A 15,288-nucleotide genomic window follows, 5' to 3' on the forward strand; every position below is an offset into this window, starting at 1 on the left:
TGTGTCCGACTCTTCGTGACCCCATGGACCAGAGCACGCCAGGCACTCCTGTCTTCCACTGCCTCCCGCAGTTTAGTCAAACTGATGCTGGTAGCTTCAAGCACACTGTCCAACCATCTCGTCCTCTGTCGTCCCCTTCTCCTTGTGCCCTCCATCTTTCCCAACATCAGGGTCTTTTCCATGGAGTCTTCTCTTCTCATGAGGTGGCCAAAGTACTGGAGTCTCAGCTTCAGGATCTGTCCTTCCAGTGAGCACTCAGGGCTGGTTTCCTTCAGAATGGATGCGTTTGATCTTCTTGCAGTCCATGGGACTCTCAAGAGTCTCCTCCAGCACCATAATTCAAAAGCACCAATTCTTTGGCGATCAGCCTTCTTTATGGTGCAGCTCTCACTTCCATACATCACTACTGGGAAAACCATGGCTTTAACGATACGGACCTTTGTCGGCAAGGTGATGTCTCTGCTTTTTAAGATGCTGTCTAGGTTTGTCATTGCTTTTCTCCCAAGAAGCAGGCGTCTTTTAATTTTGCGACTGCTGTCACCATCTGCAGTGATCATGGAGCCCAAGAAAGTAAAGTCTCTCACTGCCTCCATTTCTTCCCCTTCTATTTGCCAGGAGGTGATGGGACCAGTGGCCATGATCTTTGTTTTTTTTATGTTGAGCTGCTTCAGTGATGTGAGGCTTTTCACCGGTCTGTTTGATGTTCTTCTCTGTGCCTGGATTCCCCCACCTCAGCCTTTTTTTTCTTGCGGCGAGGGGTGCTGGGACTCCAAAAAGACACTGCTGAAGTTCCTTTGGCTTGAGCTTTCTTCCAAGCCCCTCACAGTACCGGTGTACGTCCCGACTTGCTTACTGCAATCGGAGCTCACACTGTTGCAGCTGTGGTAAAAGCGGAAGTCTTTCTTCAATAAGAAACTGAAGAAGAAATATAGTTAACCACATATTAACACAATGAGAAGGTTTGGGTGGGTTTGTAAGAAGAGCTAACCTTGTCTGGATCCGAAATGGTATGGGCAGGTTATGATTTTTGTCGGAAATAGTGACGGAGGAAAGCTGTGCCATTTGTCTTTTCATTTCAGAAATATTCAGTGACAGCGTTCTGCTTGCTTGGAGAGTTTATAAAAAACCTGACTCAACACACTTGGTAAAAAGTCTTCTGTGAAAGGAAAACTTGGGACGGGAGGTTTCTCACACAAACAAAACGCTGAATAATTTTCCTCTGTTGTGGAGTGATAGAAGAAGAAATATGGCTGCCTCAGAAAAGCGTCTTGCGTCCTCTCCCTCAGCAGCAGTGGTTGTGATTCAGCTGCTAATACTTCAGGTTGCCTTAATAGGAAACATTTCCTGTGGGAACGTGCTTATTTGGCCAGCAGAAGCCAGTCACTGGCTAAATGTTAAGGTCATCATTCAAGAACTGCTACACAGAGGTCACAACGTCAGCATTCTAGTTCCAACATCAGCACTCTTAATCAAACCCAGTGATGATATATCAGCGGCTAAGTTTGAGGTATTTCCAGTGTCCTATGGAAAGGATGAGGTCGATTCCATTTTCTCGAACGCCATATGGGCATGGGTGAACAACAAGCCAACCACCCTGACCTTCTACAGGTTTTACAAAGAGCTGGGGAAAGAGGTGGGGAAATTGGTTGACTTACAGATGGACATATCCGAAGCGGTTCTGGCCAATAAGGAACTCATGGCTCGCCTGGCAAAGAGCAAATATGATGTGCTTCTTTCAGACCCTCTGGTGTTCGGTGGCGACCTGATTGCCTTGAAATTGGGCATCCCATTTATGTACACCTTGAGGTATATGCCAGCCTCAACCATAGAAAGACACTGTGCGAAGATGCCTTCCCCTCCTTCATATGTTCCGGCTGTTTTGTCTGAGCTCACAGACAGAATGTCATTTGGAGAAAGGGTGAAAAACGTAATATCTTACCATCTGCAAGACCATGTTTTCCAGACTTGGTTTGGAGCGTGGGATTCTTATTACAGTCAGGTTTTAGGTAAGCTTGTTTTTGTTTCTTCTTCCCAAAGTATTATTATTTTGGTAGAGTAGATGCTGTAAAGAGGCCAAGGATTCCAACTTCAGTCCTTGGCATGACCAGTTAGAAAGGACCTCCTAGTAGCAGGATTGGAAAGGCCTCATCTTGAGGCTGTGTAGAGCCATGCTCAGGTGGAAATAGATACTACCAAACTTGACCACCTGTAAGGGGAGGAGCAGATCTCACCTGCCTTGCTCCCTTCTTGCTCCACCAAATTGCTCTCCCTTCTGGGCAACTCTCCTTGAATTGATCTTGAAGAACTTCTCTCTTTTTTAAACTCTTTTTATTAAGGATTTGCTATAAGCAACTAACTAGAAAATAACCCATACAAAAGAAATTAAAGGTAAAGGTAAAGAGACCCCTGACCATTTGGTCCAGTCGTGACTGACTCTGGGGTTGCGGCGCTCATCTCTCTTTATTGGCCAAGGGAGCCGGCGTACAGCTTCCGGGTCATGTGGCCAGCATGATTAAGCCACTTCTGGCGAACCAGAGCAGTGCACGGAAACGCCGTTTACCTTACCGCCGGGGCGGTACCTATTTATCTACTTGCACTTTGACGTGCTTTTGAACTGCTAGGTTGGCAGGAGCAGGGACCAAGCAATGGGAGCTCACCCCATCGCGGGGATTCGAACCGCCGACCTTCTGATCGGCAAGTCCTAGGCTCTGTGGTTTAACCCACAGCGCCACCCGCATCCCATAAGCAACTAACTAGAAAATAACCAATACAAAAGAAAGTATGAGACATTAAATGAAGCAGGCATGAGAATGCATACATCAGTGAAGAGACCTTATGAAAATGTATTATAATAGAGGAAGTTGCAAAACAACAACAACACGCAATAGGGAAGCTGCCACACAAAAATGTGTGTGTTAGAATAAAATATGCACTGAAATGCTGGTAATTTCTTTGCAGTAACTTTTAAAAATAAATCGCAAATTGAAAAATTCAGTCTAATGGAGCGTTTCAGCCTAAAACCTCCATACGCCCCAGCCAGCACCTGAAGGACATCAGATTGGGGAGACCGAGACTGGTACTGATGCACATTCAGCTACCAATTCTGACTTCAGAGGAAAGGATTATACTAAATACTGTAGAAGAGAAAATATGGATTTGGCACTGAAAGAATATCTCTGAAGGAGCCATAGCCAGTTCTGGCTTCCTAACAAATGTGTAGCATAACACATATTTCTGCATACTCAGTCCCCAGTTGCTGTTCATATTTCTTTTCTTCTTTTTTCAGGTGTACAGTATATAGTTAAAATGTAATGTGGAATCCAGCTTCCTGTATTTTGGCAAACAAGGTTGCTAAAGCCCTCATATCTGTAAAGAAAATACAAGCTGCATTTAAACTCATTCCCTTTCCCTCGTTCAACAGGGAGACCCACAACATTATGTGAAGCGATGGGGAAAGCAGAGATCTGGTTGGTCCGCACCTACTGGGACTTCGAATTTCCGCGGCCTTTCCTACCAAATTTTCAATTTGTGGGGGGTCTGCACTGCCAGCCAGCCAAGCCTTTGCCAGAGGTAATTCTCTCCTTTGCCCTTTGCCTGCTTGGTAACTATGCCTGGATCTTCTTCAAAGCACCTCCGGGAAAGGGGAGGGCGTGTGGTGGCACGGTAAAGAAGTGGCAAGGACAACTTGTTGTTGTTGTTTAGTCGTTTAGTCGTGTCCGACTCTTCATGACCCCATGGACCAGAGCACGCCAGGCACCTCACTGCCTCCTGCAGTTTGGTCAAACTCAGGTTGGTAGCTTTGAGAACACTGTCCAACCATCTCATCCTTCTCTTTGTGCCCTCCATCTTTCCCAACATCAGGGTCTTTTCCAGGGAGTCTTCTCTTCTCATGAGGTGGCCAAAGTATTGGAGCCTCAGCTTCAGGATCTGTCCTTTCAGTGAGCACTCAGGGCTGATTTCCTTCAGAATGGATACGTTTGATCTTCTTGCAGTCCACGGGGCTCTCAAGAGTCTCCTCCAGCACCATAATTCAAAAGCATCCATTCTTCGGCGATCAGCTTTCTTTATGGTCCAGCTCTCACTTCCATACATCACTACTGGGAAAACCATAGCTTAACAATATGGACCTTTGTCGACAAGGTGATGTCTCTGCTTTTTAAGATGCTGTCTTCGGAACTTTTAATTATACGTGGAGGAGGTATGGATTGATTTCCTAATCTTGCTCTAAATAAAGAGCAACCCTGACTCTAAGATGATTGGCAGCATCGTAGCATTCAAATCTGAAGACGCAGGCAGTCTTATCAAGGGGTGACGTCTGGTATGACATTCTGAGTGGCAGAATGAGGGAGGGATAGATCAAGGGGAGTTCGTCTGGCATCTTCATTATACACGTTTAGGTGCCAGGCAAAAAAATCCTCTTCAACCAGGCCTTTGATTGATTTGTTGGTATGTTAAACCGCACTGGGTTTCTTGAATCAACTTGGAAAATGCCAGGCAGCTGCGTTCTCCCCCACAAGCAACCCTCGGGATGATTCATCACTCTTCTTTCTGAAGTGCTTCTGTGACACATATCCGAAGATATATGCACACAATCCGATAGCAGCGTCCAAGCAGAAGCTAGGCATTTGAGGTGTGGAATCGAAGCTAATTTATTATATACAAGTGTTACAGAACAAAGAAAACATGGCTCCTCTCTCCTTCTTCTCCGAGAGAGAACAGACTAAAAGCAATAGTACGACATACATAACAAAACAGTGTAACTGAACTTCCGTTCTCATGTCTCCAATAGTATGGAATGTCAACACAGACATGTGGTGAAAACAATCACACATCCAGCAACGGAGGAATGAAATCCCAACATGATTAACATCCAATACTCTTTAAAATGTGTTTGTGGGAGCAGGGCGGTTATTGGGTTTTTTTGTTCTTGTTTCCATTATGTATTTTGTGTTGTTTTTTTATGATGCGAACCAACCTGAGATCTATGGATAAAGGGCGGTAATCAAATTTAATTAATGGGGGGGGGGGGGGGGAGATATTATTGTCTGCATGTCAACCCAGGAACACCGTTTCAGATTTCTCTAGAAGGGACATACATTCCTGAAACATTTCCCGGAGCACAGCTCTGCTTTTTCTGATAGCACAGAGACACCGGACTGATTGAGCACACAACATGTGACTCCTCAGTCCTAAAGGGCACTGAAACCTCCTTCTAAGATTCTGGAAACACAGTTTGGAAACTGGACCTTAAATACCACCTTCTCACTCAGAGGCCAGCACAACTTGAGGTGTTAAGATTAACATTTCTATTTTTTTAAAAAAATATTTTTTATTAACTGGCCAATCACATCAAATTAAATCACATCACATAAATTCCAAATTACAAAGCCAAATTTTTAAATTTTGTTGGGGGAACCCATACTTCAAGATCCAAAGGGGGATTCAGATCATCTTCTTATTACTGCGTTAATGTCCAAATCAGTCCCAATCAGTCCAAACAAAATTCATAATTCTATCCAGTCTTATCTTGGTGTTTCCACATCATATCTTGTTCATATAATTTCTATTTTTCCTTTACGATCTCTTCTGTTAGTCTCCTTAAGCCGATAAGCAAAATAATAATCCTGTGTGGATTTCCCGTTCCTCCACTAAGTCCAGATGGTTTCCATATATCTCCTTCGTAGATAACATCGCTCTTTCCATCATAAATTTGGCATTTGTCGCTCTTAAGTCCCACCGAGAAGTTGATCCACGATATGTAAACAACTCTATTTCTCTCTTTCTCCTCCCAGACCCAAGAGCTCCAACAATGCCTCCCAAAATAGCGATGGCATTTTTAACTGCGTCATTCCAAAACTCTTAGCTTTCCAGCTTCATCTTGAAACATTGCTTTGGTTCGAAAGTTTATCTCCACACAGCCTTAAATCCACAGCTTAAGTCCTTAGTTTCTGACTCATTAGGGGAGGGGATTCTTGTTAAATCACATAAGAAAAAGGAAGGCAGTTTTTTCCCCCCCTCCCCCCTCAGTCATACCGTATCTTGACGTATCTTCTCATATTTTATTCTTGTCTTGTTATCAGAGATCTCTTCTGTCAGCAGTCTTTACTCCCCTTTTTCCTTGAAGCATGTGCAATTTATCTCGTCCAAATTATTTCTTTTGAAGATGCTTGCAACTAGTGGCGCGAATCAGGAACGGCGTCCAGGAGTGCCGAAATCCCACAGGAGGGCTTTGTGCCTAGTGCCCCCACCCCCACAAATTCGGGGGTGGTATAGGGCACAGCAGGCAAGGGCCGCCCCCCCCCACAATCCTGGGGGGGTTAAGGAGGCTAATTACCCCCATCATAGCCTCCAAATTACCTCGTGTGGGTTGGAGAGATGTTATTGTCAGCCATCTTCCGATGCGCCACCTAGTGGCCCCTAAGATTAACATTTCTAATTCACGCAGCAGGTTCACATGGCAAAGACATGGAGGAAGGTGGTTTGTTGGTTTATAAAGAATGCTTTTAATCTTTTGACAGGAAATGGAAGAATTTGTCCAGAGTTCAGGGGAACACGGCATTGTGGTGTTTTCTCTGGGAACTTTTTTCCCAAACTTAACAGATGAAAAGAGTAACATGGTTGCATCGGCACTCGGCCAACTTCCACAGAAGGTCAGTGTTCATGTCATTTGGTTAAAAAATAATACACTTGTATAGTGGACTTGTGAAAATGCTTCCCTGATTTCCTTACCCTGGCTGTGAAATTGCATGCTTTTACAACAGACGTTTTAAAGACTTGCTTTTCTTTAAATCTACTCCTACTTAAATAAATGAGAGCAGGCTTAGATGATGAGGCTACTCCTAGCCTAATACTTGTTATGAGATGTAGAATAATGCAAAATAATTCAGAGAGGAGAAAATAGGCTCCCTAAGGTCTGCTTTGAGGAGCAGATGGAATTAGCTCTGGATAACTTTTAGTTTGAATCTTTTTTTCAGATTTACTCATACATTATGAATTCTCAGTGCTGGGGGAATATGGAGTCAGAACAGTCCAACATAGCCTGAAGTCAACATACTTGATTGTTTAAATGTAGCTTATATATTTTCTTAATATATAAATGCTTGTCTTCTGAATGTGTTTCTTAAGAAAGGGAATAAAATGTAAAACTGCTGTTGATGTAAAACAGAAGTCGGGTCTCCAAAAAGGTAGCACTCTAACATTTCTTCCTTTTAACAACAACAACAATCTTTATTACGGTCCAGAGACCCAACAAAACATTACAAATCAATACAGAGTTCATACAGCCTACCTCCAGGTTAATCAAGCACTTTGTTTGGCATATAGTGCTCGTTTGTTCTTGCAACCACCGATAAAAACTTTGCCACTGCCAACGTTCTAGCTTTTGTCCGGTCTTCCAGTAGGAACCTGGAATGATACTTACGTCATAGCTGCTGCCATTTGATTACAGAATACAGAGACATGACAACATTTCCAGTGGGGTTCCTTATGTTACCCTACTAGCAAAGTGATTGTTAGCATTTTGTAAGCGCAGCTATGACATAAGTATCATTATCACACAGCCAAACAAAATTAAGGGTTAGCACATGCACACCCTTCCAATGACAGGCTCTTTTGCAGTTAGCAGCTGCAAGATCAACAAAGATTCAGCAGATTTCTTTTTTCCAGCAAAAGGAATGTCTTCACTTTACTCTGCACACATTTAAAGGTGGAAAGCTGGCAAGCCTAATCTTTGCCAGGCTCAGATATATTTTAATTCATATAAATAAATATCCTCACTCTCTTTGTCGCTGAATAAACTGATGTCATATGAGAATGTGACTCCAATGTGAGACTCCCCCCCTCCCCGCTTGCGCCTTTCCTCCCTTCAACCCAGAAACTCTTTGAGTCTTTCCATGAAGCACATTTAATTGTGGAGATACTGTATATTCATTTATTTTATTCGTGTTGCAACTGAACCAAGTTATATTATTTATACTATATATTGTATGTGTGTCTACACGTATACAGCTGCACCCATATCTGTGTTAGTGACTGGATGTAACTTACAAATATATAAATGCTGTATTGCTCAGTTATCTACTAGGCAACTATATATCAGGAACACAGATGTGGTACAGAAATATGGTACATTACAGTGGTACCTTGGGTTAAGTACTTAATTCATTCCAGAGGTCCGTTCTTAAGCTGAAACTGTTCTTAACCTGAAGCACCACTTTAGCTAATGGGGCCTCCTGCTGCCACCGCACCGCCAGAGCACGGTTTCTGTTCTCATCCTGAAGCAAAGTTCTTAACCTGAAGCACTATTTCTGGGTTAGCGGAGTCTGTAACCTGAAGCATATGTAACCCGAGGTACCACTGTATTATTATACTGTCACTAAAGAAAGTGGCTAAGCAGCCAGTGTTGATGATTCATATTAGAAACCAGAAGGACAGCTCAAGTTGTTGGAGAAGCCTACAGATCAACGTGGTGCTGATTGAAAGCCAAGCAAGATGAGCAGCATGCCTGGGGGGGGGGGGTCATCCCAGTTTTCCTTGCAACCTGAGCTACAGAGAACAGTCTTTCCATTTCCCCTCCAAATCCAGGTTCTTTGGCGCCACAAAGGGAAACGACCAGAAACCTTAGGAGAAAACACCAGGATTTATGACTGGATCCCACAAAATGATCTTCTCGGTGAGAGAGACCTCATGCTTGTTGCAGTTATGGCTTCATTGCAGAGTTCTGCCAATTCCTAGGAAATATCTCTCCTCCATCCTCACTTTCCTCACTCACGTCATGACAGCCCTAGATAGTAGCAATGAACATCTTCCCCTTCGTTTATTCCATTCCTAATCAGTAGCTTCACCCTGCCCCTTAGAATCATAGAATCATAGAGTTGGAAGAGACCACAAGGGCCATCGAGTCCAACCCCCTGCCAAGCAGGAAACACCATCAGAGCACTCCTGGCATATGGATGTCAAGCCTCTGCTTAAACACCTCCAAAGAAGGAGACTCCACCACACTCCTTGGCAGCAAATTCCACTGTCAAACAGCTCTTACTGTCAGGAAGTTCTTCCTAATGTTTAGGTGGAATCTTCTTTCTTGTAGTTTGGATCCATTGCTCCGTGTCCGCTTCTCTGGAGCAGCAGAAAACAACCTTTCTCCCTCCTCTATGTGACATCCTTTTATATATTTGAACATGGCTATCATATCACCCCTTAACCTCCTCTTCTCCAGGCTAAACATGCCCAGCTCCCTTAGCCGTTCCTCATAAGGCATCGTTTCCAGGCCTTTGACCATTTTGGTTGCCCTCCTCTGGACACGTTCCAGTTTGTCAGTGTCCTTCTTGAACTGTGGTGCCCAGAACTGGACACAGTACTCCAGGTGAGGTCTGACCAGAGCAGAATACAGTGGCACTATTACTTCCCTTGATCTAGATGCTATACTCCTATTGATGCAGCCCAGAATTGCATTGGCTTTTTTAGCTGCCGTGTCACACTGTTGGCTCATGTCAAGTTTGTGGTCAACCAAGACTCCTAGATCCTTTTCACATGTACTGCTCTCAAGCCAGGTGTCACCCATCTTGTAATTGTGCCTCTCATTTTTTTTGCCCAAGTGCAATACTTTACATTTCTCCCTGTTAAAATTCATCTTGTTTGTTTTGGCCCTTGTATTCTGTTCTGCCTGTTTTATTGCTGAGCTTGGATCATTTAAAAAAATAATCTCAGAATTGGCAATGTGTATGTTGGGCAGGGAAGAGGGGAAGATGCAAACTGGAAAATGGTGAGCGCACACATGCTGTAGCCCAGGGGTTGGCAACCTAAGGCCTATGGGGGTCGTTTAACTGGCCCACAAGCCGCCCCTGAACCAAGCTGCCCACTCAGTGAGTCCCCATGCGCTAAACCTGCACAGCGCTGCGCGGGGACTCGCTTTCGCGGTGCCGGAAACTGCATCTGCACAGACATAGATTCCGGAAATCATGTCTGTGCAGACGCGGGCGCCGGAAATCGGGGCCCACAAAGGGATCTCCGCTGGAGTGAACTGGCCCAGGTAAGGTAAATCTTGCCGACCCCTGCTGTACTTGGAAACACTTGGATGGGGAGAATCCCGACTGAAGGCTTGTTTGTTTTTGTTTTTTTAAAGTGGGCAAGGATGCAATTTCTAGGCCTTTTCACATCCCCTGCTTGCTGGTGTGACCCCACTCCTTGTCTGGTGCAAGCAATTGGCACAAGCTCTTTGACTGAGCTTCCCCCATCCAAGAGTCGAATCAGACCATTGTCCACAAAGGGGCACGCCCCCCACCCCCTGCCTCCACACAAGGTGAGATGCAGGCTGTCCCTGCTATTATTAATTAATTAATTAATTTATTATTTATACCCCGCCCATCTGGCTGAGTTTCCCCAGCCACTCTGGGCAGCTCCCAATCAAGTGTTAAAAACAGTACAGTGTTAAATATTAAAAACTTCCCTGAACAGGGCCGCCTTCAGATGTCTTTTAAAGATAGGATAGCTGCTTATTTCCTTCACATCTGAAGGGAGGGTGTTCCACAGGGCGGGTGCCACTACCGAGAAGGCCCTCTGCCTGGTTCCCTGTAACCTCACTTCTCACAATGAGGGAACCGCCAGAAGGCCCTCCGCGCTGGATCTCAGTGTCCGGGCTGAACAATGGGGGTGGAGACGCTTCTTCAGGTATACTGGACCAAGGCCATTTAGGGCTTTAAAGGTCAGCACCAACACTTTGAATTGTGCTCAGAAATGTACTGGGAGCCAATGCAGATCTCTCAGAACCGGTGTTATGTGGTCCCGGCGGCCAGTCCCAGTCACCAGTCTAGCTGCCGCATTCTGGATTAATTGCAGTTTCCGGGCCACCTTCAAAGGTAGCCCCTGGTTATCATATTTCTTCACGCCTGTTTCTCACAGGTGTAACTTCTTGGGATCCTTGGCGGAAAGGGGAAAGAGGCAGGGAAAATACCTGGGTCCATCCCAAGGAAAACCAAGCCCTCAGACAGTGCTGTTTTTAAAATCTTGGCCCAAACCTGAGCAAGCTAGCCGAGCTCAAATATTTGGTGCTTTGTGTTTTCAGCTATTCAGGAGATCTGGAACTACAAATTCTCTCTGTTTTACGAAGCTGTTATGTGCTTGGACAGGGTCAGTTTTGAATTCTAGCAACTTTAATAACCTGCCTTTACCACCCCATAGTCAACAGATTCTCATCTTCCTCCTCCAGGACACCCCAAGACCAAAGCCTTCATAGCACATGGTGGGATCAATGGGATTTATGAAGCCATTTACCATGGCATCCCCATAGTGGGGATTCCCTTTTTTTCTGACCAGCACGACAATATTGTACACATGAAGGCAAAGGGGATGGCTGTGGAACTGGACCTTCAAACAATGAAAGCAGAAGATTTGTTGCAAGCTGTGAAGGCTGTGATTCACAATCCCACGTGAGTGGTTAACCCTCCTGTCAGAGCTACCCTAGGTCCCAGCTCACAAAGGACCAACGCTGCTTCGTTGTTAAGTATAAAAGTCTTTATTGAAGTTCAGTTTCATTTCCAGAGCCGCAGCGCGCAGCCCCACGTCTAAAGTGTCAGACCACTGATGCTCCGTCTGAGTCTCCTCCCCCTTGACACCAATTTAAGATTCTAGCCTTGCTCCACCTTCTCCGCTGCTCCTTCCTCCTCTGGGTCCGCCTGCCCGCTGGGGTTCCGCCCTTTCTAGCCTCTTCTCCCGCTGATTCCCCTGAGCCTTCTCCCTCCCTCCGGCGGGCTTTAGGAGCTGGTTCCCCATCCGGGTCTCCTGCTGTTCCGCGCGCCTGCACATTTGAACTTGGCGCGCGCGCCCAGCCAGCAGCTTTCCTCCTGACCGTTCCACTGCTGCTGTCACTGCTTCCCCCATCGGGGGGGGGGGCTAGCTGCAACTGACCTCCCCTCCGTTGGAGGCGTGGTCAGCCCTGACTCCCTCTCTGGAGGAGACACTGCTCCTGACACATGTGACTCCTCCCCCCCACTACGCTCTGGTGGGGAAACTGGTCCCGATCCTCCACTGCTGCTTTGGGGTTCCCCTCTGGCTCCTTGTTTCTGGTGCGTCCCCCCTGGGACCCCCCTTGCCCTGACCATCGGCGCCCCCTTCTGGGAATCTTCTGATTCGCTGGAGAAGCTCATGGAATCTCTCGGGCCACTGTCATACTCCCCTACGCTGCCCTCGGATTCTTCCCCTTCGCTCTCCCAATCCTCTCTCCCTAGTGCTCCTGCTCCTGATTCCCTGACACCTCCCATTTAAAATGTCAAGCAATTTTTAAAAGAAAACCTCTCTCCCAAATCTCAAAGCCCATTTGCACTAAGTCACTTTGGATTTTGAGTGAATGATGTCATACTCGTTTTTTAAATTGTTACTCCGCCCATCTGACTGGGTTACCCCAGCCACGCTAGGCAGCTTCCAACATATAAAAAAACATAATAAAACATTGAACATTTAAAAACTTCCCTAAACAGGGCTGCTTTCAGATGTCTTCTAAAGGTTGTATAGTTACTTATCTCCTTGGCTCGGGGGGTCACATAACTCCATACCCTCCAACAATTCTCCAATGAAAATAGGGACCTCCTAAGGTCTAAACCGGAGGGACACGGGGGGCGCTGTGGGTTAAACCACAGAGCATAGGACTTGCCGATCAGAAGGTCGGTGGATCGAAACCCCGCGACGGGGTGAGCTCCCATTGCTTGGTCCCTGCTCCTGCCAACCTAGCAGTTCGAAAGCACGTCAAAGTGCAAGTAGATAAATAGGTACCACTCTGGCGGGAAGGTAAACGGCGTTTCCGTGCGCTGTTCTGGTTCACCAGAAGCGGCTAAGTCATGCTGGCCACATGACCCGGAAGCTGTATGCCAGCTCCCTCAGCCAATAAAGCGAGATGAGCACCGCAACCCCAGAGTCGGTCACAACTGGATCTAATGGTCAGGGGTCCCTTTAACTTTACCTTTAAGGTCTAAACCACTGAGCCTAGGGCTTCCAAGTTGGAAGGTCAGTGGTTCGAATCCCTGTGACGGGGTGAGCTCCCATTGCTCGGACCCAGCTCCTGTCAACCTAGCAGTTCGAAAGCACGTCAAAGTGCAAGTAGATCAATAGGTCTACTTCCGGTGGGAAGGTAAACAGAGTTTCCATGTGCTGCTCTGGTTTCGCCAGAAGCGGCTTAGTCATGCTGGCCACATGACCTGGAAAAACTGTCTGCGGACAAATGTCGGCTCTCTCGGCCAGTAAAGCGAGATGAGCGCCACAATTCCAGAGTCATTCACGACTGGACTTAACTCTCTGGGGCCTTTACCTTTTTAAAGGAAAAGTGGGACATTCCAGGATCAAATCAGAAACTGGGAAGGCTTCTGCAAATCTGGCGCTGTCTCAGGAAAATAGGGACACTTGGAGGGTCTGCCTTCACTGTCGGATGAAGAACTCCAATGTGCAAAGGCTTTAATGCTCAAATCAGATTGGTACATAAGGTAAACTACAGATTCCAAGGTACATCAGAGGGAGGAGACACAAGCCTAAGACATTGACCCAAGAAGCAACACACCTCCTGCACCTTCCTTTTGAAGAGGGGGAGGCAAGTGGCTGGAGTCTCAAGGCACTCTGTCGAATGGGCTGACTCTGTAGAATTTTTGTACTGGTGCTGGCATCTCTGTGTCCATAAAAACGGAGGCAAAGTCAAGGGTGGCTCAGCATCATCTTTGCTTTCAGCTGCCTCTCCAGGTGAGGGACGCCCTTCACTGATAGGAAGACATGCCAGAGGCTGCTCACCATTGGGAGGTGTTGGGCTAGGGGGGTCCAATACCACGGAGGTGGGTGCTCCTCTGCAAACCCACTCAGCCTCTCTTTGCAAACCAGATCTAACCGCAGACCACTGAACCTCTTCCCAGGTTCAGACATTTCTTTCTTTCCCTTTGTTGTTCATTTCTATTGTTTTTATTATCAATCTTTATTGCATTTTTAAAATTTATAAAAAAAGAAAATAAATTAATCCTTACACCCACATATACCGAAAAGAAAAGAAAAGAAAATATGAAAATAAAAATAAAAATTAAGGAAAAGATATTTGTCAAATACACCAAATTATTTAAGGAGTAGAAACCATAGTTTGAATATTCTACATCCAAAATTCCTAGAAAGACATTACCTTCATATTCCATCTTTTCTTTTTCTTTCTTTACCGTCACATTCTTTCTATTCCACTCAACTGGATCGAGTCCCTTATATGTTAATTGACTTCCCTCTATCTCTTTGCGGTTTCCATATTTCTCTTACATTTAAGTAATCCGTATTCCATTATTAAAAAAGAAAATTCCCTTATATCTGTGAAGTTAGTCCAGGCACAGCCCAGTGTTGTTATTGGAACCATATTTTGTCAGATAATTTTTAAAGCAATCCCATTCAGGACCAGACATTTCATGGGGTGTCAATTCCACTTTCCCTGTCTCATGAGGACTCTACTGGTGTCCTTCAACACTCTTAAGTTCCTTTCCTTCTTCCTTGGGCTCCGAGCTCCACATCCATGACACCACAAACGGGACTTGTAACACCTGCTAAACTGCAATGGAAACGTGAGTTTGGGCCCTATTCCAATTTGTCCTTCCTTTTCTCTCTTTCCCCCTCCCCTTCTCGATCCAATCCTCCAGGTATAAGGAAAATGCAATGAGACTGTCGCAGATCTACCACGACCAACCGATAAAGCCGCTGGACCGGGCTGTCTTTTGGATTGAGTTTGTCATGCGCCACAAAGGCGCCAAGCACTTGAGAGTAGCTGCGCATCACTTGACCTGGTACCAGTATCATTCCCTGGACGTCTTCGTCTTCTTGATAAGTTGCATGGCAGTCTTCACATTTATTGCTGTTAAATGCTGTTTATTTTGTTGTCGGAAATGTGGCAGGGTCCTTAGGAAAACCAAAACAGAGTAGCTTCTCCTGGGACTCAGCCATCATTGTTTCACTTGCGTTATTTGGTACGCTCAGACTTTGTGTGCTGAAATGAAATCTACTTCCAAAAGCTGTAATCATTTGCAACAACTTTAAACTGAATTGAATGTACAATGAACCAACCTTTGCGTGTCAAGGCCCCCAGGACACCCCCAAATAAAGACACAGCTCACACAACATTGTTGTTTTGGTTTTTGGCATAATTTTGGCTACGACTTTATTGAATTACAGTATGTGAGTGGTTGCTTAGGCATTGGTTAGCGACTATCTGTTCCCACATAGAGGTAGGAACAGAACTGACAACCACAGCCTGCGGAAGTCAGTAAGGGTAAACATTTTTGGGGAGAGAAT

At 45.5% G+C, this 15,288-nt stretch overlaps 1 protein-coding gene across 1 annotated transcript; it reads left to right on the top strand.

Annotated features, from left to right (window-relative positions):
• Positions 1 to 1,246: 1,246 nt before the first annotated feature.
• LOC310748147 (UDP-glucuronosyltransferase 2A2-like) lies at positions 1,247 to 15,085 on the top strand (the record flags this gene model as incomplete). The annotated part of the gene is made up of 6 exons (XM_083583752.1): positions 1,247 to 2,006; positions 3,422 to 3,570; positions 6,519 to 6,650; positions 8,584 to 8,671; positions 11,204 to 11,423; positions 14,640 to 15,085. The coding sequence occupies 6 exons, from the start codon at positions 1,247 to 1,249 to the stop codon at positions 14,917 to 14,919; spliced, it is 1,629 nt and encodes a 542-aa protein (XP_083439878.1). The 3' UTR covers positions 14,920 to 15,085.
• Positions 15,086 to 15,288: the final 203 nt, after the last annotated feature.

The sequence above is a fragment of the Podarcis filfolensis genome (assembly GCF_964270895.1).
Source record: "Podarcis filfolensis genome assembly, chromosome: 13".
NCBI classification, from domain to species: domain Eukaryota; kingdom Metazoa; phylum Chordata; class Lepidosauria; order Squamata; family Lacertidae; genus Podarcis; species Podarcis filfolensis.